Here is a 24,794-nt window from a genome sequence, read left to right on the forward strand (position 1 = left end):
GAAGCTAAAACCACCAACAAGTCTTAATAAAAGCATTAATTCAATTGATAAATTCAAACTGAAGTGACCACTGTTTTTACGAAAGGGTCATTGAATCATTGACTCATCTGATTTGTTCCAAAATGCTGAATCATTCAAGAATAAAACACTGTTGATGGAAGATGCAGCGGTTTTGCTTTGTTTGGAACTAAAACAATCAAAAACAGTCAAAATTGAGAAAGTTGTCTCTAAAAGTTTTCACTTTATATAAATTAAAATTGTTTGTTGAACTATTGTATAAGTAAATATCACATTTGCAATAGTGCTGACAATCAGGGGAAATACCAACCTGCTCATGAGTGCTATTTAGGGATAATTCACCCAAAAATGACGCCATCCTGGGTGTATATGACTTTCTTCTTTCAGATGAATACAATCAGAGCTATATTAAAAAATGTCCTGGCTCTTCCAAGCTTTATAATGCCAGTGAATGGTAGTGATTTTGAAGTCCAATAAACTGCATCCATCCATCATAAATAGTACTCCACACAGCTCCAGGAGGTTAATAAAGTGATTTTTTAGCATTTTTTGTAAGAAAAATATCCATATTTAAAACTTTATAAACCCTAATCTCTAGCTTCCGCTAACTGTTGTTGAATTTTTCAGTAGGACGTAGGGTTATATAATTATATAGTTGCAGATTCCTTTTAGCATTTATTTCAGTCAGAGAACTAAAACAATCAAAAACAGTCAAAACTGAGAAATTTGTCTCTAAAAATTTTCAAGAGAAAGTGGTGTTTCGTTGAATGTTTCAGGAGGACGTAGGCTCATATAATTGCAGATTCCTTTTAGCATTTATTTCAGTCAGAGAACTAAAACAATCAAGAACAGTCAAAATTGAGAAAGTTGTCTCTAAAAATGTTTACTTAATATAAATTAAAATTGTTTGTTGAACTATTGTATAAGTAAATATCACATTTGCAATTGTGCTGATATTCAGGGGAAATAGCACTCTTGCTCATGACTTAAAGGGATAGTTTACCCAAGAATTATGCCATCCTGCGTGTATATGACTTCCTTTTTTCAGACTAATACAATCAGAGTTATATAAAAAAATGTCCTGGCTCTTCCAAGCTTTAAAATGGCAGTGAATGGTAGTCAAGATTTTGAAGTCCAATAAAGTGCATCGATCCATCATAAATAGTACTTCACACAGTTCCAGGAGGATCATAAAGGCCTTCTGAAGTGGGTTTATGCATTTTTATGAAACAAATATTAATATTTAAAACTTTATAAACCATAATCTCTAGCTTCCGCTAACTGTTGTTTGCGCATTTACGAAAAAAAAAGTGATGTTTCGTTGAATGTTTCAGCAGGACGTAGGCTTATATAATTGCAGATTTCTTTTAGCATTTATTTCATACAGAGAACTAAAACAATCAAAAACGGTCAAAATTGAGAAAGTTGTCTCTAAAAATATTCACTTAATATAAATTAAAATTGTTTGTTGAACTATTGTATAAGTAAATATCACTTTTGCAATCGTGCTGATATTCAGGGGAAATAGCACTCTTGCTTATGACTTAAAGGGATGGTTCACCCAAAAATTATGCCATCCTGGGTGTATATGACTTTCTTCTTTCAGACGAATACAATCAGAGCTATATTAAAAATGTCCTGCCTCTTCCGAACTTTATAACAGCAGTGAATGGTAGTCAAGATTTTGAAGTCCAATAAAGTGCATCCATCCATCATAAATAGTACTCCACATGGCTCCAGGAGGTTAATAAAGGCCTTCTGAAGTGATTTTTAGCATTTTTATAAGAAAAATATCCATATTTAACTGTAATCTCTAGCTTCCACTAACTGTCGTCTGCGCATTTACAAGAAAATTGTGTTTCAGTGAATGTTTCAGTAGGACGTAGGCTTATAAAATTGCAGATTTCCTTGTAGTATTTATTTCAGTCAGAGAGACATAACATAGTTGTAGACACACCTGTACACATCAGCATTGACACCTTTATTTTCCTATAAATAGCCCAAAAGTGTCCCTTATTATCCTCTTCTGAAGTCAGCAACCCCAGTCACAGATATGGCTTCTAGATCTATTTATTAAACTGAGAGCATTAGTAATTTCCCTTCCTGTGATGGTCACATATAAATGCCCCTCCCTTAATTTTTATTTTATTTTTATACTTTCTTTTTGTCTGTTATGCATGCTTTTGTTTATTTCTTTGTTTCTTCCTATGCTAAGCTCTACCCTTCCTGCATGCTTAAAGAACAAACCGTCACGGCGAACAGAGAGGGATGGCGTTATACCTCTTAGTGCCATTCCACAGCGTGTTCTCAGGTTCACAGACGAGGTCAGCTCTGGGTAAGGGGCCCAAATCCAAACTAGATAACAATCAATAGCAAGTGAGACGGAGCAGTGAGCAATTTAAATCTTTTGGTTGTGCTAGAAAACTCCAAAATCTTTTGGTTGTGCTAGAAAACTGCAAGTACACATGCCTGAGTAATCAAAGCAGCAAGCAGCTATTATAATAGTAATATGCCTTATCTGTATAATACTGATGACACCCTATCCCACTTTTTACTACGTGAAAAGTCATAGAATCCAAAAAAGTAATATGAAGTACACTGCAAAAGGTAGTTACTTTAAAGAGATACAGTTGGGGTCAAAAGTTTACACCCCCTTTCAGAATCATAAAAAATATTCATTATTTTAAATAAGAGGGATCATACAAAATGCATGTTATTGTTTATTTAATACTGACCTGAATCAGACATTTCACATTAAAGATGTTTACATATAATCCACAAGAGAAAATAATAGTTGAAATTATAAAAATGACCCGGTTCAAAAGTTTACATCCCCTTGATTCTTAATACTGTGTTTTTACCTCAATGATCCACAGCTGTTTTTTGTTGTTGTTGTTTAGTGATAGTCATTCATGACTCCCTTGTTTGTCCTGAACAGTTAAACTGCCTGCTGTTCTTCAGAAAAATCCTTCAAGTCCCACAAATTCTTTGGTTTTCCAGCATTTTTGTGTATTTGAACCCTTTCCTACAATGAGTGTATGATTTTGAGATCCATCTTTTCACACTGAGGACAACTGAGGGACTCATACGCAACTATTACTTGGTTTGAATGCTCACCGATGCTCAAGAAGGCAAAACCATGCATTAAGAGTCAGGGGGTGAAAACTTTTGAACAGAATGGAGATGTGTACATTTTTCTCTTATTTAGTACTGCCCTTCAGAGGCTACAGAAGATAGTTACATGTTTAACCAGTTCATTTTGATGTTACCATTTTTTTTCCAGTATAATATTTAGAGGAAGAGAACAGATAAGAACATTTGCAAATGGTCCCATCGTTCATTAAGTCTTTTTAAATTAAACTATAAACCCTTTACGCTCACGTTTTTAAGGGTTTTAAGTGTAAGTGCCTTTAAAACACACTACAAAATGCTTGCTCTGTTCAGTTGCCAAAGGACACACTGTCCCTACTGTACCACAATGGTTAATAATGTATACATTCATTATAATTAATACTACTGTACTTTCTTTCTTTTACAGTGATCTTCAGCCTTCATTAGATAGAGTAAGAAGTGCCAGTACGACTTGTTTGAGACCAGAGTCAAACTTCCACTCACCTGAAAGAGAAAGGTATGTGGAAACAAAGGTGAAATCAGTACCTACAAGTACAGTATTCTTATAATTAACTGATTCTTAATTCCTAATTCCAGATTTTCAAACATTGTCCTATCCTAACAAACCATACATCAATGGAAAGCTTATTTACTCAGATTTCAGATGATCCGTAAATCTCAATTTTAAAAAACTGACCCTTATGACTGTTTTTTGGTCCAGGGTCACATATTACAATACAAAGTAATAATGTTTATGTAACAAATATTTATGTAATATTAATGTTAATTTTTTTACTATCTTACCAACTCCAAACTTTTGAACAGTAGTGTTCTTCAGCGTCTTTTTCTGTAACTGTTTCAATTAAATCAGGAGCACCATCCTGGCCTTGAACTCCATGAAATCTTTCCATTTAGCTTCATACATTCCTCCTTTTGTTTTTGTTTTTCCCACTCTGTTTGTTTTCTGGATCAGTCATTTTCCATCTCACAGGCATTCTGGCAATTTGGATAGGCCAAGCTGTCAGATAGCTAACAAGAAAATCATTGATGGCGACAGGTGAGATCTCATAATACAACTTTAAACATCTCTTTATTACTTATCTCTTTTTGTTTTCTACATTATTATTTTGCATATTTTCTATTTTGTTATTGTTTTACCCATTTCAGTTTTTTTTGCTTGTCTGTTTTTTGTTATTTCATTGCATAATTTCCTTTTTTTTACTTTTTGCCCCTGCCCTTTTCTGCTATGGCTGTGTTTAGACTCCAGCCCACCTCTATCCTGAGGGGTGGCAGGAGGAGAGAGCCTCCCCTCAGGCCTTTTGGCCAGACCAACTTAGGGGGTTCCTGCCCTAACTCCCCAAGAGCTGACAGGTGCATGCTGGGATCCCCTCAGAATTTGGCTGTACCTGTAGCTGCTTCAGTTTGTGCACTGCTGCTTATTGTGATGTCTTAATCGTATATAGTCAATAAAAAACGACTACTTTTGCCTATGAATCTCAAATCTGCTTTCTTGTACTTATGTAACTACAGTACATAGTGCAATAGAATGAAAAAATATTTTAATCACATTTTAAAATTGTTCATTTGATGAGTAGTACTAATCAGTCCATTTTTCTATTTTCCTAGAAAGGTATTTTTTGTCATTTTGACAAACTCTCTCTCTTTCCAGAGAATTTCAGCACGGCGGACATTATTCCCCGGCAGGGACCACGTCATTAGGGCGCAGGGGTAGACAGCTGCCACAACTCCCTGCAAAGAGCAGCAGTATAGAGCAAGGTAAGCAATTCATTCTCTCTTTCTCTAAGTACTCACACCCCAAACCCATGAATCTGTCCCAGTGCCAGTTACCTTTATAAATGCCAGGTAATTTCATGGCTCCTTGGTCCGTAGCCTTTTTTCATGTGGTCAACAAGTTGTTGATCTCTCTACCTTACTCCTTTCTGTCTCTTCTCATGCCATTTCTCATTCCTTCAACCTCATCTTCATGAAGACCATGTCAACAGTAAACCTGAGGGGAAACCTAACTCAGGTATCTCATTCCATTCTCTGCATCTTGCCCCAGAATTGATCACTTGCTTGTCTAAAAGGACTGGATAATATCATTTTATCAATCTGTTTTTACTCCTTGTTCGAACTCCACAATATTTGGAACATATCCCCTCTCAAGTTTTTTTTTTGTTTTGTTTGTCAACCCTCCACTTTGTTCTAATGAAGATACCAGCTTACGACAAGACACTACAGACAAAACAGTTTTGTGGTGTTGTGCTTTTTTGCTTCTATAACATGTCAGGATAGGACAGTTTCAATAAGCCGCATATTAATAGTGGCTCGAGCTCCGTGATTAAATATATATTTTCCTCCATGTGCGAGCTACTGAAATGAGCCGCTCTGTGAAACAGCCAATCAGAGCAGAGCTCATTTGTTTAATGCTAGGGTTGTAACTGGACCTGTTAAACCATTTCTGGAGAATTTTTGCCCTTTCCTATGCCATATACCTTCTATATAAATATTGTATCAATGCATTCTATGGCACCTTTAAGTGTTTATTTTCTTATCTATTGCAATCTAATTCACATATCTTCCGAAAACATTAGTTCTTTCTCCTGCACTTACATATACCTATGTATATTCTGAAGGTTGTTGGTTTGTTTATATAACATTATATTTCTATTTTTTTTTTACTTGCTGTACACAATATTTTCTATGGAAGCCTGTTTCCTCCACTGAATAAAAAAATATATATATATATTTTATAGCGACTTTTTTTTTTTTTTACAATTCTGACTTTTTTTCTTAGAATTACTTGATATAAACTTACAATTGTGAGAAATAGTCGCAATTCTGATAAAAAAAGTCTGAATTAAATAAAAAATAAAATATATATTTTGCAATTCTAACTTTATTTCTCAGAATTGCGGCTTTATTTCTGACTCTGACTTTATAACTCACAATTGCGAGTTTATTATACAATTCTGAGGAAAAAAAGTCAGAGTTATGAGTTTATATCTTACAATTCTGACTTTTTTCTCAAAATTCTGACTTTTTTTCTCAGAATTGTGAGATATAAACTCACAATTTTAAGTTATAAAGTCCAATTTTGAGAGGAAAAAAAGACTGTGTTCAATTTATGTATGCAATTGCGAGTTATAAAGTCAGAATTGCGAGATATAAACTCCGAAACTGCAATTTGGACTTTTTTTCTCTCACAATTGCTACTTTTTTTCTCAAAATTGTGAGTTTACTTCTCAGAATTATGTCATGCAATTCAAAGAAATAAGTCAGAATTGCGAGTTTAAATTTCACAATTCTGAGGAAAAAAGTCAGAATTGCAAGTTTGTATCTGCAATTCTGAGGGGAAAAAAGCCAGAATTTTGAGATGTAAACTCGCAATTGCGATAAAAAGAAGTCATAATTGTGAGATAAAAAAGTCACCTTTTTAAATTACCTCTATTTTTTTTTTTAATTCAATGGCAGAAATAGACTTCTTTTATTTTTTGATTTTATGAAGTGATAAAAATAGAAATCCAAAATTCCTTCTCTAAAAAACCTTTAATATGTCAACAAAATCAATCAGCAATCTTGAACCTGGCTTCATCCAATGTTCAGACTTTCTGTTCTGGAAAATGTACAAATACACGCATATTTAAAAAGATTATGTCCACCGAAGAAGTATGATGATAATCTATTAGTGAATTTTTTACCCTATTCACCTGTAGTGTATTGCCTTCCGCTGGATTTTTAAACCAGGGAATATTTAATATTCATTTCCACCAGAAGTAACATTGCAACAACAAAAACCTGTTTTTTTTTTTCACAGGCAGAGATGCCAGCTGTTGTCCAAATGTTCTTATTCCATTTTTAATTAACCCACGTTTTGTGCTTCTTTAAATGAGATTGCTTTGTCCTCTGTTAAATTTTTCTGCCTTTCCCCCCATTCTGTGTCAATGTAGCACTAGCAGTAGAAGAGCGGGCTCGTCAGTTGCAAATGAGAGTACATTCCTATCGGCCAGGTTCTTCTGCAAGCTCTGGTCACGACCCAGAGGCAGAGCTCAAAAACAGGAGAGATGTGAGTGTTAAACTGCTTCTCAGGTCTCCAACTCACGTGTCTGGTAGTGCTGTTATGTACGGCAGGTTGATCATTTCTATTAAAGTTTAAATTTTTTCTTGTCTAAAACGGTTTAGATGTATAAGGACCAGAGGAGGAGTTGTGATAACATGTCTGCGAGGTCATCAGACAGTGACATGAGCGATGTATCAGCCATCTCCCGTGCCAGCAGTGCCTCACGGCTGAGTGCCACCAGCTACATGTCCATTCAGTCTGAGAGACCACATGGGAGAATCAGGTAGGCCTGTTAGGAAACACACAGGACCCAAATTTAACACTCGGCAAGTGCAGACACCCAAGATTGTGGGTTTAGTTTGGACTTTGCACACACAATAGGTAGATTTAGCCTAAGTCTGTGAAGACAAGATTTAGGTCAGAATGCATGTATACAGTTGAGGTCAAAAGTGTACATCCAGATTTCAGAATCTGCAAAATGTTAATTGTTTTACCAAAATAAGAGGGATCATACAAAATGCATGTTGCATTGTTTATGTAGTACTGAGCTGAATAAGATATTTTTTACGTAAAAGACGTTTACATATGTGACCCTGGACCACAAAACCAGTCTTAAGTCGCTGGGGTATATTTGTAGCAATAGCCAAAAATACATTGTATGGGTCAAAATTATTGATTTTTCTTTTATGCCAAAAATCATTAGGAAATTAAGTAAAGATCATGTTCCATGAACATTTTTTGTAAAATGTAATTTTTGATTAGTAATATGCATGTTAAGAACTTAATTTGGACAACTTTAAAGGTGATTTTCTCAGTATTTTGATTTTTTTGCACCCTCAGATTCCAGATATTCAAGTAGATGTATCTCGGCCAAATATTGTCCTATCCTAACAAACCATATACCAATAGAAAGCTTATTTACTGAGCTTTCATATGATGTATACATCTCAGTTTTGTAAAATTTAACCTTATGACTGGTTTTGTGGTCCCGGGTCACATATAGTCCACAAGAGAAAATAATAGTTAAATTTATAAAAATTTCCACATTCAAAAGTTTACATCTCCTTGATTCCTAATACTGTATTCTTACCAGAATGATCCACAGCTGTTTTTTTTTTTTTTTTTTTTTTTTTTTTTGTTTAGTGATAGTGATGTTCATAAGACCCTTGTTTGTCCTGAACAGTTAAACTGCCTGCTTTTCTTTAGAAAAATCCTTCAGGTCCTGCAAATTCTTTGGATTTTTCTTATTTTGCCTAAATATCATATATATATTTTTTTAATTTAGCACTGCACTTCAGAGGCTACAAAAGATAGTTACATGTTTCCCAGAAGACAAAATAAGTTAAATTTACCCTGATCTTCAAATTCAAAAAGTTTTCATCCCCAAGGAGGTATAGGACATTAGAGTACATGGGAAACAGTATTTGTACTTTTTGCTCTTTCTCTCTCTTTAGTGCTCTGCTATGTTTACTTTCTCTGAAAAAAAAAAAAAATCATATCCTGTTCCATCACCTTATATTAACACAAATTATATTAACATTCACTTTCAATTATTATTTATCTTCCTCTATAACAATCATAATAATTCTCTCTAGTATAAATTTGTAAAATTATTCTATAGAAAGCAGCGATTACTCAATTCGGGTCACAAAAAATCATGTGTGTCCTCAGGTTGTGCTATTTCTTTGTTTGTTATTAGTCGTATGTTTAACATTTGCATGCTCTTAGCTGTCTGTCTTATGCATGGCTCGTTACATTTTTATTTTCTGCATGATTTACTTTTCTTGCTATTATGCTTGTGCTCTATTGCATGCGTGCATATTGCGTTGGGGGTCAAAGGTCGAAGTCGTTGGAAAGTTGTAAAGGAGATGAAAAGAAGGAGAGAAGGATTTCATGGGGGGTGAATGGAACAGACAGCAAGAGGAGTTTGGGAAAGAGACGTTTCTCTGAGGAGCTTAAACGCCGACGTCATACGGTGGCAGGAGATGTGAGGTAACATGAACCAGCTATCCCTGCTTAAGTCTTCACCTTAACCACCACCGAATAACATTTCATGCTTACCTAATATATTAAAAAAATCATCAAAAAGATCCTCTAGTATGTTCAGTACAGGGAAAAAATGTAGCATCTTATTTCTGTTGATAGTGCTGTTTGTTTGAATGCACTTTCTGCGTTGTTTTAACAGAACTCTAATTGAGTAACAGTGCATAGCAAATTGCTCAACAAACCTCCTCACCTTGCTGGCCAGCAGACTACCACAATCTGTCATACTTAAGTGGGCATGATCCCAGCAATCCAAACTCCGTAGTCGGCTCTTTAAAATGCAAAAGTATGCTCAACCACACTGCACATCTGGACATATGCCCAGTTCTTCTCCAACATTTGATCCTCATTTGATGAATTACTGCTGCCATGACCACTAGAAAATGTACACAAACATCTCTCTTAAATGATGTTCCATTTAGCATCTGCATACCATGGTTTGTAATAATAGTGCAACCTAATAATACTCACTTTTGTGAACATGGCACATTCTATAAAAAGACTAATTTACATAGAAAGGAGGCAATGACAATGGTAAGAAGACAAATAGCTGTCCTGGAGCTCAAACAGTAGAGCATATTATTAACAACGCCAAGGTTATGGGTTTTATTCCTAGAGAATGCATAAATTGAATTCGAAGTTTGACTTATTGGGAAAAAATACAATCATTACAGTTATTTACAGTTAATAAACGCATAACTTGTATTACACATTCTAAGTAACTAGATAATATTTAGTATATGTACACAACGTTTGGGATCTGAAAGATTTTTATCATTTCTTATGCTTATCAAGGCTGTGTTTATTTGATCAAAAATACAAAAAAAAAATAGTACTATTGTGAAATATTATTACAATGTAAAATAATGGTTTTCTATTTTAAAATCTAATTTATTCCTGTGAGTAAAGCTGAATTTTCAGCATCCTGAAATCATGTCACATGATCCTTCAGAAAGCATTCTAATATGCTGATTTATTATCAATGTTTGAAACAGTTGTGCTGCTTAATATTTTTGGAACCTGTTATACTTTTTTTCAGGATTCTTTGATGAATAAAAAGTTAAAAAGAACAGCATTTATTTACCATATATATTTTTTTTCTAACAATATATACTACCGTTAAAACGTTTGGGGTCAGTCCATTTTTATTCTTTCTTTTTTTTTTTAAAGAAATTAGAAAGTGATAAAAAATTTTAAAAAGTGATAGCAAGGACTTATTGTTATGAAGCAGACGGGACAACAAGGTAAGAATGATACAAGTGATGTTTATTAATGTTAGCAGCAGTGCCGGAGGTGAACGGAGATCCTGTGATGGTGAGTACGTGAGTGTAGGAAGGTTTCAGAGCCGGTTTGGAACTTGATGGGAATAACAGATCCTTTTCCTTGTAGGAGGCGAGACGGGAGGATTCCAAGAACGATCGAAGGAGGTATACTTGAGGGTCCGTGAGTCCACCAACCTCCGCTGACGAGGAAGTCAGCTTATGGCCACCCACCACTGACGACTGGAACTGAGAAGACACAGAAGACTGGAACTGGAACGAGACAGAGTTCAGGTAAGTACAGTAGGGTAAGTATATAGATAGTGAGACTCGTAGAGAAGCACTAGCAGTCCGCTTTCGCAAGAACGAGCCCGGACAATGAGTGGTGTGTGGAGAGTGGCTTTATGTGCTGGTGATGATTGCGTGCAGGTGTTCATTAATCAATACTCAGGTGAAGGTGATCTGGGCGTGATTGTGGGTGCAGAACCTGACCAATCCGTGACACTACCCCCCTCCCCAGGGCCCGCTCCCGAGGGCCGAAGTCTCTTGCGCCGTGGTGGTCTACCTCGTCCTCGGGGTGCAGGGAACTCAGGATGACTAGCGTGGAACTCCTCAGTGAGCGTGGGATCTAGGATGTCGTCTCTTGGGACCCATGACCTCTCCTCTGGTCCATAACCCTCCCAGTCTACCAGGTACTCGAGTAGACCACCACGACGACGAGACCGGAGAATCTCCCGGACGGAATAGACGGCTCCATCTTCCAGCATGAGGGGGGGAGGAGGTTCCTCTTCGTGGTCAGGTTCTGTGGAGGGAGTGAGAGGTGGGTGAAATGGTTTCAATAGTGAGACATGGAAGGTGGGGTGAATACGATACTCAGGTGGAAGTTGAAGCTTGTAGGTAACGGGGTTGACCTGTTCCAGGATGTTGAAGGGACCAACAAACCTGGGACTCAACTTCTTGCAGGGCAGTCGCAGACGGATATCCCTAGTAGAAAGCCATACCTGATCGCCTGGCCTGAATTCTGGAGTTGGAGCCCTCCTCCGATCAGCGAAGGCTTTCTGTCTGCGTACTGCCCTCTGTAGATGGTGGTGTGCTTCGTCCCAGACCCTCTCGCTCTCCCGGAACCAGTAATCCACTGCGGGGACCTCAGATGGTTCACCATTCCAGGGAAATAGCGGTGGTTGGAACCCGAGGACGCACTGGAATGGTGTGAGGCCGGTGGATGGTTGCCGCAGTGAATTTTGGGCATACTCTGCCCAGCCCAGAAACTGGTTCCAGGAGTTCTGGTGGTTGTGGCAGAAGGTCCGGAGGAACCGCCCCACTTCCTGGATTTTCCTCTCCGTCTGGCCATTAGACTGCGGATGATAGCCAGAGGAGAGGCTGATGGTCACACCTAGGAGACGGAAGAAGGATTTCCATAGACGGGAGATAAATTGAGGACCGCGGTCCGATACAATATCCTCAGGTATGCCATACTGACGGAAGACGTGATTGAACAGGAGTTCGGCCGTTTCAAAGGCAGTGGGTAGCCCCTTCAGGGGCAATAACTTGCAGAACTTGGAGAATCGATCCACTACAACAAAGATGCAGGTGTTATCATCCGATGCGGGCAAGTCCGTCATAAAATCCACTCCCAGGTGTGACCAGGGGCGGTTCGGGATCGGCAAGGGATGGAGCTTGCCTGCGGGTAAATGTCTGGGACTTTTGGACATGGCACACTCCTTACAACCCTGGACGAACCGCTGCACATCCCTTGCCATCCCAGGCCACCAGAAGCGTTCGGATAGCAACGAGAGGGTGTTGCTGGTCCCGGGATGTCCAGTGCCCAGGGAAGTGTGGATGGAGCGAATGAGATCTACCCGTTGTGTCCTAGGGATGTAACGTCGATTAGGAGGACAGCCCGGCGGAGGGCGAGGCTCAGGAGTAGCGACACTAGGGGGAGCTGACCATTCGATGGGGTTGACGAATATGTCTTGAGGGAGGATATAGCTGGGAGGTTCAGAGGAATCAGTGGAATCGTGGATTCGGGATAATGCATCTGCTCTGATATTTTTTGGACCTGGACGATATGAGATGGTGAAGTGGAACCTTGAAAAGAACAGTGCCCACCTGGCCTGACGTGGGCACAGTCTTTTGGCATCACGGAGGTATTGGAGATTTTTATGATCAGTGAGTACCTGGAAGGGATGATTGGCTCCCTCCAACCAGTGTCGCCACTCCTCCAGGGCGAGCTTGATGGCGAGAAGTTCCCGGTTGCCGATGTCATAGTTCTTCTCCGCCGGGCTGAACTTCCGGGAGAAGTAGGCACATGGATGGAGTAAGCTTGGGGTACCGTGATGCTGGGAGAGAATAGCTCCGACTCCTGATGTCGACGCATCCACCTCCACCACGAAAGGGAGTTCGGGATCCGGATGGCGCAGAATGGGAGTCTGGGTGAAGGCGTCCTTGAGGGATTGGAAGGCTGCGGCGGCCTCAGGGTTCCAGGTGAGTTTATTCGGTTTCCCTTTGAGCAGGTTGGTTAATGGCGTTGCGATGATACTGTAACCTTGAATGAAGCGGCGGTAGAAATTCGCAAAGCCGAGAAACCTCTGGAGCTCCTTGACAGAAGAGGGTTTCGGCCAGGACGTGACAGATGACACCTTCCTCTCGTCCATACGAATGCCCTCTCGGTCGATGACATAACCCAGGAACTGGACGGATGGAAGGTGGAATGAACATTTCTCTGCTTTCAGGAAGAGTTGGTGTTCCCTGAGTTTCTGGAGGACCTCCGCAACGTGGTGGCTGTGTTCGGTTTCACTCCGGGAGTATATGAGGATATCATCAATGTAGACTATTACTGACCGATGGAGAAACTCCCGGAGGACTTCATGTATGAAGTTTTGAAATACGGAAGGGGCGTTGACCAGGCCATAGGGCATGACACAATACTCGTAGTGGCCTGTAGGGGTCACGAAAGCAGTCTTCCACTCATCCCCCTTCCGTATTCTCACCAGATTGTAGGCGCTGCGGAGGTCCAATTTGGTGAAGATGGTGGCTGACCGGAGTTGTTCGAGGGCCGCAGGGACGAGAGGAAGGGGATACTTGAACTTGACAGTACTCTGGTTCAGAATGCGGTAATCTATACACGGCCGCAGCCCTCCATCCTTTTTGGCTACAAAGAAGAAGCTTGATGCTGCGGGAGAAGTGGAGGGGCGAATGTACCCTTGCTGAAGAGCCTCTTGAATATACTCCTCCATGGCCTTAGTCTCCGGAAGTGACAACGGGTAGATCCTTCCTCTGGGCAAAGGAGCATCTGGAATCAGGTCTATGGCGCAGTCCCATGGCCGATGGGGAGGTAGCTGGGAAGCTCTCTTGGGGCAGAAGACGTCCTGGAACGAGGAGTAGATATCCGGAATCTTGGTAGATCGTTGCTCCAGGGGGCTCTCGATGGACGTGGCGCAGACAGGAATGGGTCTTGGTAGTGGACGTGGAATTTCTGGAAAGCACTCTGGATGACAGTCGTGGCCCCACCGGATTATCTCTCCGTTGCCCCAAGAGATGATGGGATTGTGCTTCACCAGCCACGGGCGCCCCAAGATGATGTCCATGGTGGCCCCCTCCAGAACCAGAAGTTGAATGTCCTCTTGGTGAAGAGCTCCAATCTGTAGGTGGATGAATTGGCATTTACGATGGATGCGGGGTCGTGCAGTGATGGAACGTGTTATGGGCTGAATCTGGTAGACGCTCGACGAAGCTTCGGTTCGGAGCTGCAGCTGACGACAGAGGTTCCCCGAGATGAAGTTTCCCGCTGACCCGGAGTCGATGAGGGCGTGGGCTATGACAGAAGACGTGGCAGTGGTTAACTGAACACATGTAGATAGAGGATACATCTTTTCAATTTCAGACTGGATAACACTCACCGCGGTAGGGACAGGACGAAGGAGGCATTTCATCCGAACATGCCCACTGGCGCCACAATAGAGACACAAACCCCGGGTCAGCCTTCTCTGTCGCTCAGCGGCTGACAGTCTACCAGATTCAAGTATCATCGGTTCTGGTTCTGGAGGGCTGGCGGTCTCCACTGGGCGGAGGAGTGCATTAGAGGAGACATCGGAGAGAATCTGATATGTTTGCATACGGTCAGAACATCTGATGGATTTCTGGATGAAACGCTCTAGACCCATAGCGTCATCTGACGCAGCTAGTTGGAGGCGAAGACGGGGTTCGAGCCCAAGACGATAGGTGGTCAGCAACGACCGCTCGTTCCATCCACTGGCAGCAGCTAGGGTTCGAAAACGTAAGGCATACTCATGAGTTGACATCGATCCTTGTGATAAGTGATAAAGCTGCTCACCCGCTGACACTTCTCCGTCTGTACGGTTAAACACTTCCTTGAAGTGAGTGATGAATGCCTGGATGGAACGAGTGGCCGGCCCGCTTTGCTGCCACATCGATTCAGCCCACTTCAAAGCTGGTCCTGTGAGAAGAGAGGTGATAAACGCTATTTTAGACTGGTCTGTAGGATAGAGCGCTGGTTGCATAGAAAAGACTAAAGAACACTGTAGTAGAAATCCATTGCACTCCTCCGCCCCGCCAGCGTAGGGCGCTGGTCGGGCCATGGGACTGGATGGTAGAGGTTCCGAAGAAGTGCACGGAGGTGTGGGTGCCGGCGGTGCGGAAGGGGTGACAGATGGAGATGACATCAAAACCTTCCGCAGAGAATCTACCAGTTCCTGAAAGGGGTCCTGAGCACTCATGCTGCTTACGGCTTTGGTCCGGGCTTCCTGTTATGAAGCAGACGGGACAACAAGGTAAGAATGATACAAGTGATGTTTATTAATGTTAGCAGCAGTGCCGGAGGTGAACGGAGATCCTGTGATGGTGAGTACGTGAGTGTAGGAAGGTTTCAGAGCCGGTTTGGAACTTGATGGGAATAACAGATCCTTTTCCTTGTAGGAGGCGAGACGGGAGGATTCCAAGAACGATCGAAGGAGGTATACTTGAGGGTCCGTGAGTCCACCAACCTCCGCTGACGAGGAAGTCAGCTTATGGCCACCCACCACTGACGACTGGAACTGAGAAGACACAGAAGACTGGAACTGGAACGAGACAGAGTTCAGGTAAGTACAGTAGGGTAAGTATATAGATAGTGAGACTCGTAGAGAAGCACTAGCAGTCCGCTTTCGCAAGAACGAGCCCGGACAATGAGTGGTGTGTGGAGAGTGGCTTTATGTGCTGGTGATGATTGCGTGCAGGTGTTCATTAATCAATACTCAGGTGAAGGTGATCTGGGCGTGATTGTGGGTGCAGAACCTGACCAATCCGTGACACTTATATTGTTGGAAGAAATTTCTATTTTTAATAAATGCTGTTTCTTTTTACTTTTTTATTCATTAAATAATCATGTCTTCATTAAAAATGTATCACAGGTTCCCGAAAAAATATTTATCAGCACAACTGTTGCCAACATAGGATAATATAATAAATGCAGCCTTGATGAGCATAAGAGAATGCTTTAAAAAACATTACAAGCCTTACTGATCCCAAACTTTTGAACGGCAGTGTACATTATTTAGTATGTGCTTCTCTAGCTAAGTCTGGTTCCTTTTCAGGCCCTTTCCCCCCTCTAAAACAAAAATGTTATGTTTTTATGCTTTTGCCCTTTTGCCTTTCCAATCATGGACTGTTTTATGTTGGTGTCTTTAATCAGACATTCTGAGCATCTTTTCCTCTGTCTTTTCTGACATATTTGGGCTTTACTAACAAATTGTATCTTCGACGTTTTTGAAACGTGAAATCTGCTTAGTTTAAACTAAAATAGGTAGTTGACATGCAATCTTTTTAGGAAGTTGCCTAGTGTGACAAGTTCATTTGTCACAACCTTTAAAATAGGTAAGCTAGTGAAGGTAGAATGTTGTTAAAAATAGCAATAAAAAAAAAACCTTAACGGTTATATTGTCTAAAATATTCAATTTCCCTATACAAAATATTGATGGAAAGTATTAATATATGTATTTTATATCTTCATTTTAATCTTTTTATTATTTAATATATCTTAATTTTACCAAAAATAGGCTTCAACTATTCATATTGTATTAAAGTATTCTTCTCCGCTGTCTTAAAATAATCCTTCACCCTGCATTTAGTTTAAAAGGTTCATTGTGCATGCTGTTTGATTTCATTTGTTCGTATTCTGCTTCATTCACATGCCACTCTGTGTTTGTGTAAATGTGTGTCCTGTGTATTGTATTGTATGTATTAGAGCCCTCTTTGCATGCCTCACCTCATACCTCCCATGCTTGAATACTGAGTCAGCACTGGATCCTTCCAAACCCAGACCCCTGTCTGCTCACCCCTCTGTCACTACCCTCCAGCCTGTGGAAGAAAGACCCACCTCCTTACTTCCTATCCCCACCCTGTGTCCCACAGAGAGGGGGTTAGGGTATAGAGATGATGGAGAGAGTGCAACTGGACAGTCCTGCAGTACCTTGACGCCATCAGTGGGCACAGACACACGACAACTCCTCCGAACCCCCAGGGGGCAGCAGAGGACATGGCTGCACTGTCAAAGTGTTCTGCTGTGTCATAATATAGACAGTGTGAACAACTAAACCAACCATGTTGCTGTCTAAACACAATTCTGCTGACTCAATGTTACACTTTTGAGGCTTTTAATTATATATTTTATGTTCCATACTGGTTTGTCCAAAATAAATTATTTGGACAAAAACAGCTTTTATTTTGCGCTAAGATTAGAATCAGTAATATAGTTAGTAGGTTGTGTTGTAAATACAAATCAAAAAAAGAATAAAGCATTTTGAAAATATTTTTTCAACAGTTAATGTCTGTTTAGTGTCAGTTAGTGTCTTTTACCTTTATATACTGTATGAACTAATTTGTCTCAACCGTTTATCTCTCTTTTTCTTGCTTACAGTCGTCAAGTCAGAGCCTCATCTGGTCGAAGTATGCTAAAGAGCACAAGTGTAAGCGGTGACATCAACACGTCGGAGCGAACAGACGGTAGCCAGTCTGACACTGCCCTGGGAACAGTCGGAACCGGAGCGAAAAAGCGCCGCTCCAGTCTTAATGCTCGATTTGTGGCTATCGTGGGAAACCGTCGCAGCCGAAGCACCTCACAGATCAGTCAAACGGGTTAGTGTCTGTAGTTACTCCTTTTTCCGGATGTACCCAAGGCCAGTTGGGCATTATTAGTTAATAAAAGATATACAGTTGAGGTCAAATGTTTACATACACCTTGCAGAATCTGCAAAATGTTAATTATTTTACCAAAATAAGAGGGATTATACAAAATGCATGTTATTTTTTATGTAGTACTGACCTGAATAAGATATTTCACATAAAAGACATTTACATATAGTCCACAAGAGAAAATAATAGCTGAATTTATTAAAAATGACCCTTTTCAAAAGTTTACATACACCCGATTCTTAATACTGTGTTGTTACCTGAATGATCCACAGATTTGTTCATGTTCTTCTGAAAAATCCTTCATGTCCCACAAATTCTTTGTTTTTTCAGCATTTTTGTGTATTTGAACCCTTTTCAACAATGACTTTGTATGATGTATGCTTTTGAAAATCCATCTTTTCACACTGAGGACAATTGAGGGACTCATATGCAACTATAACAAAAGGTTTTAATGCTTACTGATGCTTCAGAAGGAAACACAATGCATTAAGAGCAGGGGGGTGTAAACAATTTGAATTTGAAGACCAGGGTAAACTTAACCCTGTCTCTTTTGCATCGTTTTTCCTTCTGGAGCGTCAGTGAGTGTTTGAACCTTTTGCAATAGTTGCGCATGAGTTGTCCTCAGTTTGAAAAGATGGATCTCAAAATCATACAGTCACTGTTTAAAAGAATCCAAATACACTAAATTCTTAAAAACCAAAGAATTAGTGGGACCTAAATGATTTTTCTGAAGAACAGCAGGCAGTTTAACTGTTCAGGACAAGTGACTCATGAACAACTATAACCCAAAAAAACAGCTGTGGATCATTCAGGTAACAACACAGTATTAAGAATAAAGCGTATGCAAACTTTTGAATGGGGTCATTTTTATAAATTCAACTATTATTTTCTCTTGTGGACTAACTTTTAGGAGAAATATCTTATTCAGGTCAGTACTAATTAAAAAAAATAACATGCATTTTGTATGATCCCTCTTATTTTGGTAAAATAATTAACATTTTGCAGATTCTGCAAGGTGTATGAAAACTTTTGTTCTAAATAAAAAAAAAAAACCCTCATGCTTTAATTTTTTTTTTCGCGAAACATTTTCATTCACACAGATTTGTTTAATATTTCCATTTCAGAAACTAAATGCATTGTGAGTGTTGTTTCTGTTCTTTTTTATGCAAACCAGTATCCGTTGGCGTTATTATTATTATTCCGTTTCTTCTTCTTCTTCTTCCTCTTCCGCCGCAAGTCTATGGCAGCCCATAGAACCGCTTGCGGGAAAGTTGTATAATTTTGCACACTGATAGAGGACAGTCCCAACATTAACCATAGTAAGTTTGGAGTCTCTAACTCAAACTCTCTAGCGCCACCACTTGTCCAAACTTTCAAAAGATTTATGCTAATAACGTTTGAACCGTAAGCCACACAACAAAAATGTTTCCTCTGATTCCTTGGCTTATGCCGAGTCAAATGGACACTAAAATTCAAATCGTAAGGTTTAGTTTTTTCGCTATTCTCAGTTGTTCGTAAAACCTACTTTTTCGAACTCGTCCTAGGCCGTTGCACCGATTGTCACAAAAATTGATGCAGATCATCTTCAGACCATGCTGGCAAAAATTTTTGGAATTCAAGTCGATTCATCCAGCCGTTCACGAATAACACGCAAAAGAATTCTCCGAAAAGCTAGCAAAAATCAATGTGAGGCTATATCTCCGTAACAGTTTGGCATATTTACACCAAACTTGGTGTGTGTTATAACAAGCATGACCTGAGAATACCTGCAGTGTTTCGGTGTAGTGCCCCCTAGTGGTCAGAAGATACGAAAAATGGCTGTTTTTCTTTATAACGTCTGAATGATTTGTCCAAAAATCACAAAACTCTTTAGATTCGGTGTGTCGAGCCATATCCAATTTTCCCATGTCAGCCATTTTGGGTGTCGGCCATTTTGAATTTAGCTTTAAAATGCTGTATCTTGAGAACGGATTAGCGTATCGTTTCGACATTAATTTCAAAAATGTTCGGCACCATGCCCTGAATGTACATAAACATTTTGGGGCCAGGTCCACCTTGTGGTCAAAAGTTATAACGAAATTTCGAAAAATGCTAATAACTTTTGCGTACATTAGCCTATTGAAAAAAACCTGATTTTGATAGATTCCTTGGGTCATGCTGACATCACCGATACCAATTTTGCCAATTTTGGCTGAACTTCCTGTCCGCCATTTTGATTCATGTTGAAAACCTACTTTTTCGAACTCCTCCTAGACCGTTCATCTGATTTGCACCAAATTTGAGTCGGATCATCTTCAGACCATGCTGGCAAAAAGTTTTGGATTTCGTGTCGATATTCGAAACCGTTTCCTTTTAACGCATCAACGAATTTGCTGGAAAGATGCCAAAGTGCATCTGAAGCTGTATCTCTGCAAAGCTTTGAGATATTTGCACCAAATTTGGTATGTGGCATTGTCACCTCACACTGATTACACCACATCAATTTAGCAACAGCGCCACCTATTGGTCAAGAGTAATAAACCATTCATTAACTATCAATTATAAAATGTCTAAAAATGCTAATAACTGTAGATAGCATTAGCCTATTGTAATGAAATTAGTCTCAAAATATTCCTTGGGTCATGCTGACAACATAGATACCAATTTTAGCACAGTTGGTTAAACTTCCTGTCCGCCATTTTGATTTATGTTGAAAACCTACTTTTTCAAACTAGTCCTAGCCCGTTCATCCGATTTTCACCAAAATCGAGTCAGATCATCTTCAGACTGTGCTGACAAAAAATTATGGATTTCAAGTTGATAGATGAAACCGTTTTCGTACAGCGCCTCTACAAATAGTAGGCTTGATGCCAAAATGATTTGGAGGCTTTATCTCTGCAAAGCTTTGACATAATGACACCAAACTTTGAGTGTGCGTTTGTCACCTCACACTAAACACACCACATTGATTTGATAACAGCGCCACCTGTTGGTTAAATGTGATAAGTCATTAAATCATATCAGTAGGCGTTCTACATGTTTTTTCTGTAATTTTGGCTAAAATCATCTTAAAATGGCATCCTTTTACTTATTGTTACAGTTGGTCTGCTGTTCCTGCCATCATTAGCTCCTCATTTTCCCTTTAAATGCTTGGCCCCATAATTGCTGCTTGCAGCTATATTTGGTTTTATTTCCTTAATAAATTACACTGTAATTACACAGTAATTACACTGTTAAAAACCTTACCTATACATACAATATTGATTAATATATTGATACATATTGATTAATTATGATTTATTTTCACATGGTTCCTTGCACAGTGCTATATTATGACCTCAGAACACTTTTACCATTGTGCATTATTTGTAAACTTTTCAGAAATCAACTTTCCTGAACTTTCTTGGTAGCAATTCGGTATTAGTCCTGTGAGTGAAACACATCAAAATAAAAGAGCTCAAAGACTAGGTAGTTGTGTTGATGTCTATTTTTCATCGAAAATATCTTAATTTGTGTTTCGAAGATAAACAAAGGTCTTGCGGGTTTGTAATTTAATGACTCTTTTAGTGCCAGTGATTGGACAACATACAATAACCAACATAATAAAATTTTGTCACATTCACATTAATCTGTTTTAATTGAGCTTTTATCGCCACTCTTTATTGCACATTTCACTCTAAAAGTGTTGTGAAATGTGCAAGAAGCAACATAATTTTGCAGAAATGACAGAACAGGCACATTTTGTCCAATGAGCCTTGAAAACCAGTTCATTTAAATGCTTTCAAGATTTCTATTTTTAGTGTTTTCACTAGACAACACAAGAGGGCACTCAATGTTTATGGCACTGCATTTCAAGTCTACCTTTCCTCTTTCACGTATGCTGAATTCGGAACCACATACTAGCACTACTCTTACCATTTTTGCCATAAAACTATACGGTAATGAAGTATTAAGATAGTATGTGGTTCTGAATTCAGCATTTGTCTTGATTAGTATCCTGCTACAAGTTTAAGTTTATGCTTTAGCTATGGTTTGTCTTTTCAAAGAGACACCTGTGGCCATTTTAGCACTTTCGGATGTCAGGACTGACTCCTCATTGTTTGGTATAATAAGATTTTTCATCAGGCGACTCATGTCACTGCCACAGAGCTTGTTCCTTTTGAAAAAGTCTTAAAAGCACATTAGAGGAGTCTAAGACCTCCGGGGGAACTACATTTTGTTCTCTCTGTTTTATGTAAGCAGACAAAAAGGGATTGAGGATGAGGAGGCATGCCCTTGTTTTTAAGAGAGATAAAGGGGGATGGTTAACGCAGTACGGTTAGTGTCCATCCTATTGGGAGCTACAACCACGGTCAAATTATTTCGCTGTCTGCTTTTAACATCAAAAAGGATGTTGTATAGTAAAGAGATAGTGTGCAGCTTGACCAGTGTTGTTTTGAGAGGACACTGATCCAGCTCTTTAAAACTTAGTAGGGGATATAGATTCCTCTTCTTTAACTGAATGATACAAATTTCTTTTAAAAGTCTCATTTCTGATTGTATGTGATATCTGTCCATCTTCAGAGGCATCCAATAAAAAGTCAAAGGGCAGTCAAGGGACGATCCAACGCAGTCAGGAGACGGGAATGGCAGTGGAATTGCAAAGGAATATGAGTCGCCAACCCAGCCGTGAATCTAACAACGGAAGCATGAACAGCTACAACTCAGAGGGCAGGTAAGTTTCCTTGTGCTTTATTAGGAATCAAATTTTGCATGGATTTAAATATATGCAGGACTTTCCTTATGAGAAAAAGATGTGTTGAAATTCCCCATCTTAAACCAGGATTATAAATAGTAGCCTTCTTAAGTGCCTTTCCTGTTACCCTGACAACCATCAATCAGGCATGCCATTATGCCTCAAAAAAAAAAAAAAAAAAAAACTGTTCAGTCTGTGGGAACAGCATGTCTGCATACAAACCTGTAATACTTTGGGTATAATGATCATTAAAACAACACTGATTAAACACTGAATTTCTTTGAAAACACTGAAAACTTTCAGATCCAATTACTATTTTTTTTTTTTATAAATCTGTTGTAAATCAGAAAAAACAACTCCTGCAGTATTTCATCTCAATATTTGTTTTGGTCAGTCCAATCTTCCCAGCGGTTCGAGTCGAGACTCAGTTCAGTGATTTCCTGGATGGACTGGGCCCTGCTCAACTAGTTGGTCGACAAACCCTTGCCACACCTGCGATTGGTAAGATTTGTTTTCTTTGTGAAGTTTTTTTTTTCCTGTAGCATATTATCATTATCCCGTTTTCTTCAAGTTGTTTACAAATTTTAATTCATTTACACTACCTCTCAAAGGTTTTTGAACAGTAAGATTTTTAATGTTTTTTTTTAAGTCTCTTCTGCTCACCAAGCCTACATTTATTACAAATGCTAATTCCTTAATTGTAATTTGAAACAACTAATTTTTTAACTTAAAAAAACTGCCATAAGTATGCAACCGTTTGTCCTATTGATGCGAAAATTGGTGGGCACGATCTTGGTCCAAAGTGCCACAAGCATCTATAAGAACATTTGCGTCTCTCCAAAAACATGGCCGCCACAGGCCAATGAATTTGAGCCCCTTGGGGGTGATACCAAATTTTTAAAGGGCATAAACGATAGTATATTGCATAGTTTTTCACACATATGCACGATATTTATACGATAGGCCCTCCTTGTTCTGAGCAACTTTGCCTTTAGAACCACTGCTGTCAATCAAACTGTTAGTTAAATGATTGAGAAGACGTGAAAAACCTACTTTCGCGAACTAGTCCTAGGTTTTTTGCTCAATCTGGGAAAAAGCACTGTAGTACAATTCTCTCTCCTCTATAGGTCAATAATTGTCCAAAAAGAAATTTTAATTTACCTTTTGGGAAGCTATAACTGGGTTGTTTCTAAAACGTTTCTAAAGCGACCGATTTTGGTGCATTGCCTCTTTAAATGATAATTAGCTACTGCTCACTCCATCGCTCTGTTCTGTTTTTTGTGTATTCTGTGTGGCATGTTACCGTTAAAAACAAAAGTAATCCACAGCATCCTGAGTTGTTCTGATGTTAGGAGAAAATGAAGACTCTTATGTTCACTTTTACTACAAACTACAAAACACCTGCATTGCTTATGAGGCGTTGTTGCTACAGCTGCACGAGTGCAGACAGCGTAAAAAAGGTGGAAATACGCTAATACAGGACAGTCTGTCAGCGGTTGTGGGCGGGGCCTGAGCAGTATGATGTCATACTGCTCAGAAAATCAAAACGGCTTAATAATTCAGACTGTTTAGGTTTTTGGGGGAAGAAAAAAAATGAGTGAATGGATTTTTATCATTGTAGGGTGGTTTTGTCCACACATTGCTAAGAAAACATTTATATGCAAACAACATGTAAAAGTACATTTAAGTGTCTTTTGTCATTGAAATTTTGGGGTATTTGTAAATTTAAAAAAAAAAAAACTTTTGCAAACTAGTCCTAGGTTTTCGCCCGATCGGAATGAGTGCAGGAAGATTCTCTGGAAAGTGAATATCAGTAATTATCCAAAAAAAGGTTGACTCTCCGATGAAAAGGGATGCAAAAACATTTGAAAGGCGCAGGGCTGCCTTTACTAAAATGGCTATAGCTTTAAAAAAAGGAATGAGATGGGGCGGCTGGCCCATGGTGGGCGATAGTGCATCGCCCTCCTTGAGCCACACGAAAAAAGAGAGGTGAAAAAGAGTCTTATTTTGCTGGTCCTAGTCTGCATATTACTGTACAATCAACAGCCTGAATGTCACTTTCCAACCTAAAACCCCGCCCCCTTGGGGCGATCTCAGTCAGATTGAAAATCGCCCCAGCCGGTCTCATAGAGTTATATTGTGAGATTTTTTTTTTTTTCAAATTTTGAACCCTACAGTGCATTTCAATGGTCACCGGGAGGGCTCGCCCCAACGTGATTTCGTAATACGCACTGATGCGTGCTCGAAGATGTACAGCACGCACGCGTAGCGAGACGTCTGAATGCATTGGCCATGCTTTCAATGGAGAGGGAACTTGTCAGGAACATGCCTGATTTTAATGAGAGGGTAATTAATCACTTTGCCTGCTTAAAAGAGAGGCGAGCAAAATTTCAATAGGCTA

At 39.5% G+C, this 24,794-nt stretch overlaps 1 protein-coding gene across 7 annotated transcripts in view; it reads left to right on the forward strand.

The window, feature by feature from the left end:
* rims1b (regulating synaptic membrane exocytosis 1b) overlaps positions 1-24,794 on the forward strand; it is a 95,585-nt gene that overhangs the window by 65,322 nt on the left and 5,469 nt on the right. For 5 of the 7 annotated variants that reach the window (XM_073842219.1, XM_073842220.1, XM_073842222.1 and 2 more), the window contains 8 exons: positions 3,557-3,646; positions 4,103-4,186; positions 4,799-4,905; positions 7,080-7,195; positions 7,312-7,472; positions 17,405-17,622; positions 22,222-22,372; positions 22,788-22,894. In XM_073842219.1, the coding sequence (XP_073698320.1) occupies positions 3,557-3,646; positions 4,103-4,186; positions 4,799-4,905; positions 7,080-7,195; positions 7,312-7,472; positions 17,405-17,622; positions 22,222-22,372; positions 22,788-22,894 (1,034 nt within the window). Of the gene's footprint in view, positions 1-3,556; positions 3,647-4,102; positions 4,187-4,798; positions 4,906-7,079; positions 7,196-7,311; positions 7,473-8,984; positions 9,182-17,404; positions 17,623-22,221; positions 22,373-22,787; positions 22,895-24,794 lie in introns of those variants that run through there. The other 2 variants (XM_073842223.1, XM_073842225.1) reach the window with 2 other exon arrangements.

Source organism: Garra rufa, chromosome 6 (assembly GCF_049309525.1).
Source record: "Garra rufa chromosome 6, GarRuf1.0, whole genome shotgun sequence".
Classification (NCBI taxonomy): Eukaryota; Metazoa; Chordata; class Actinopteri; order Cypriniformes; family Cyprinidae; genus Garra; species Garra rufa.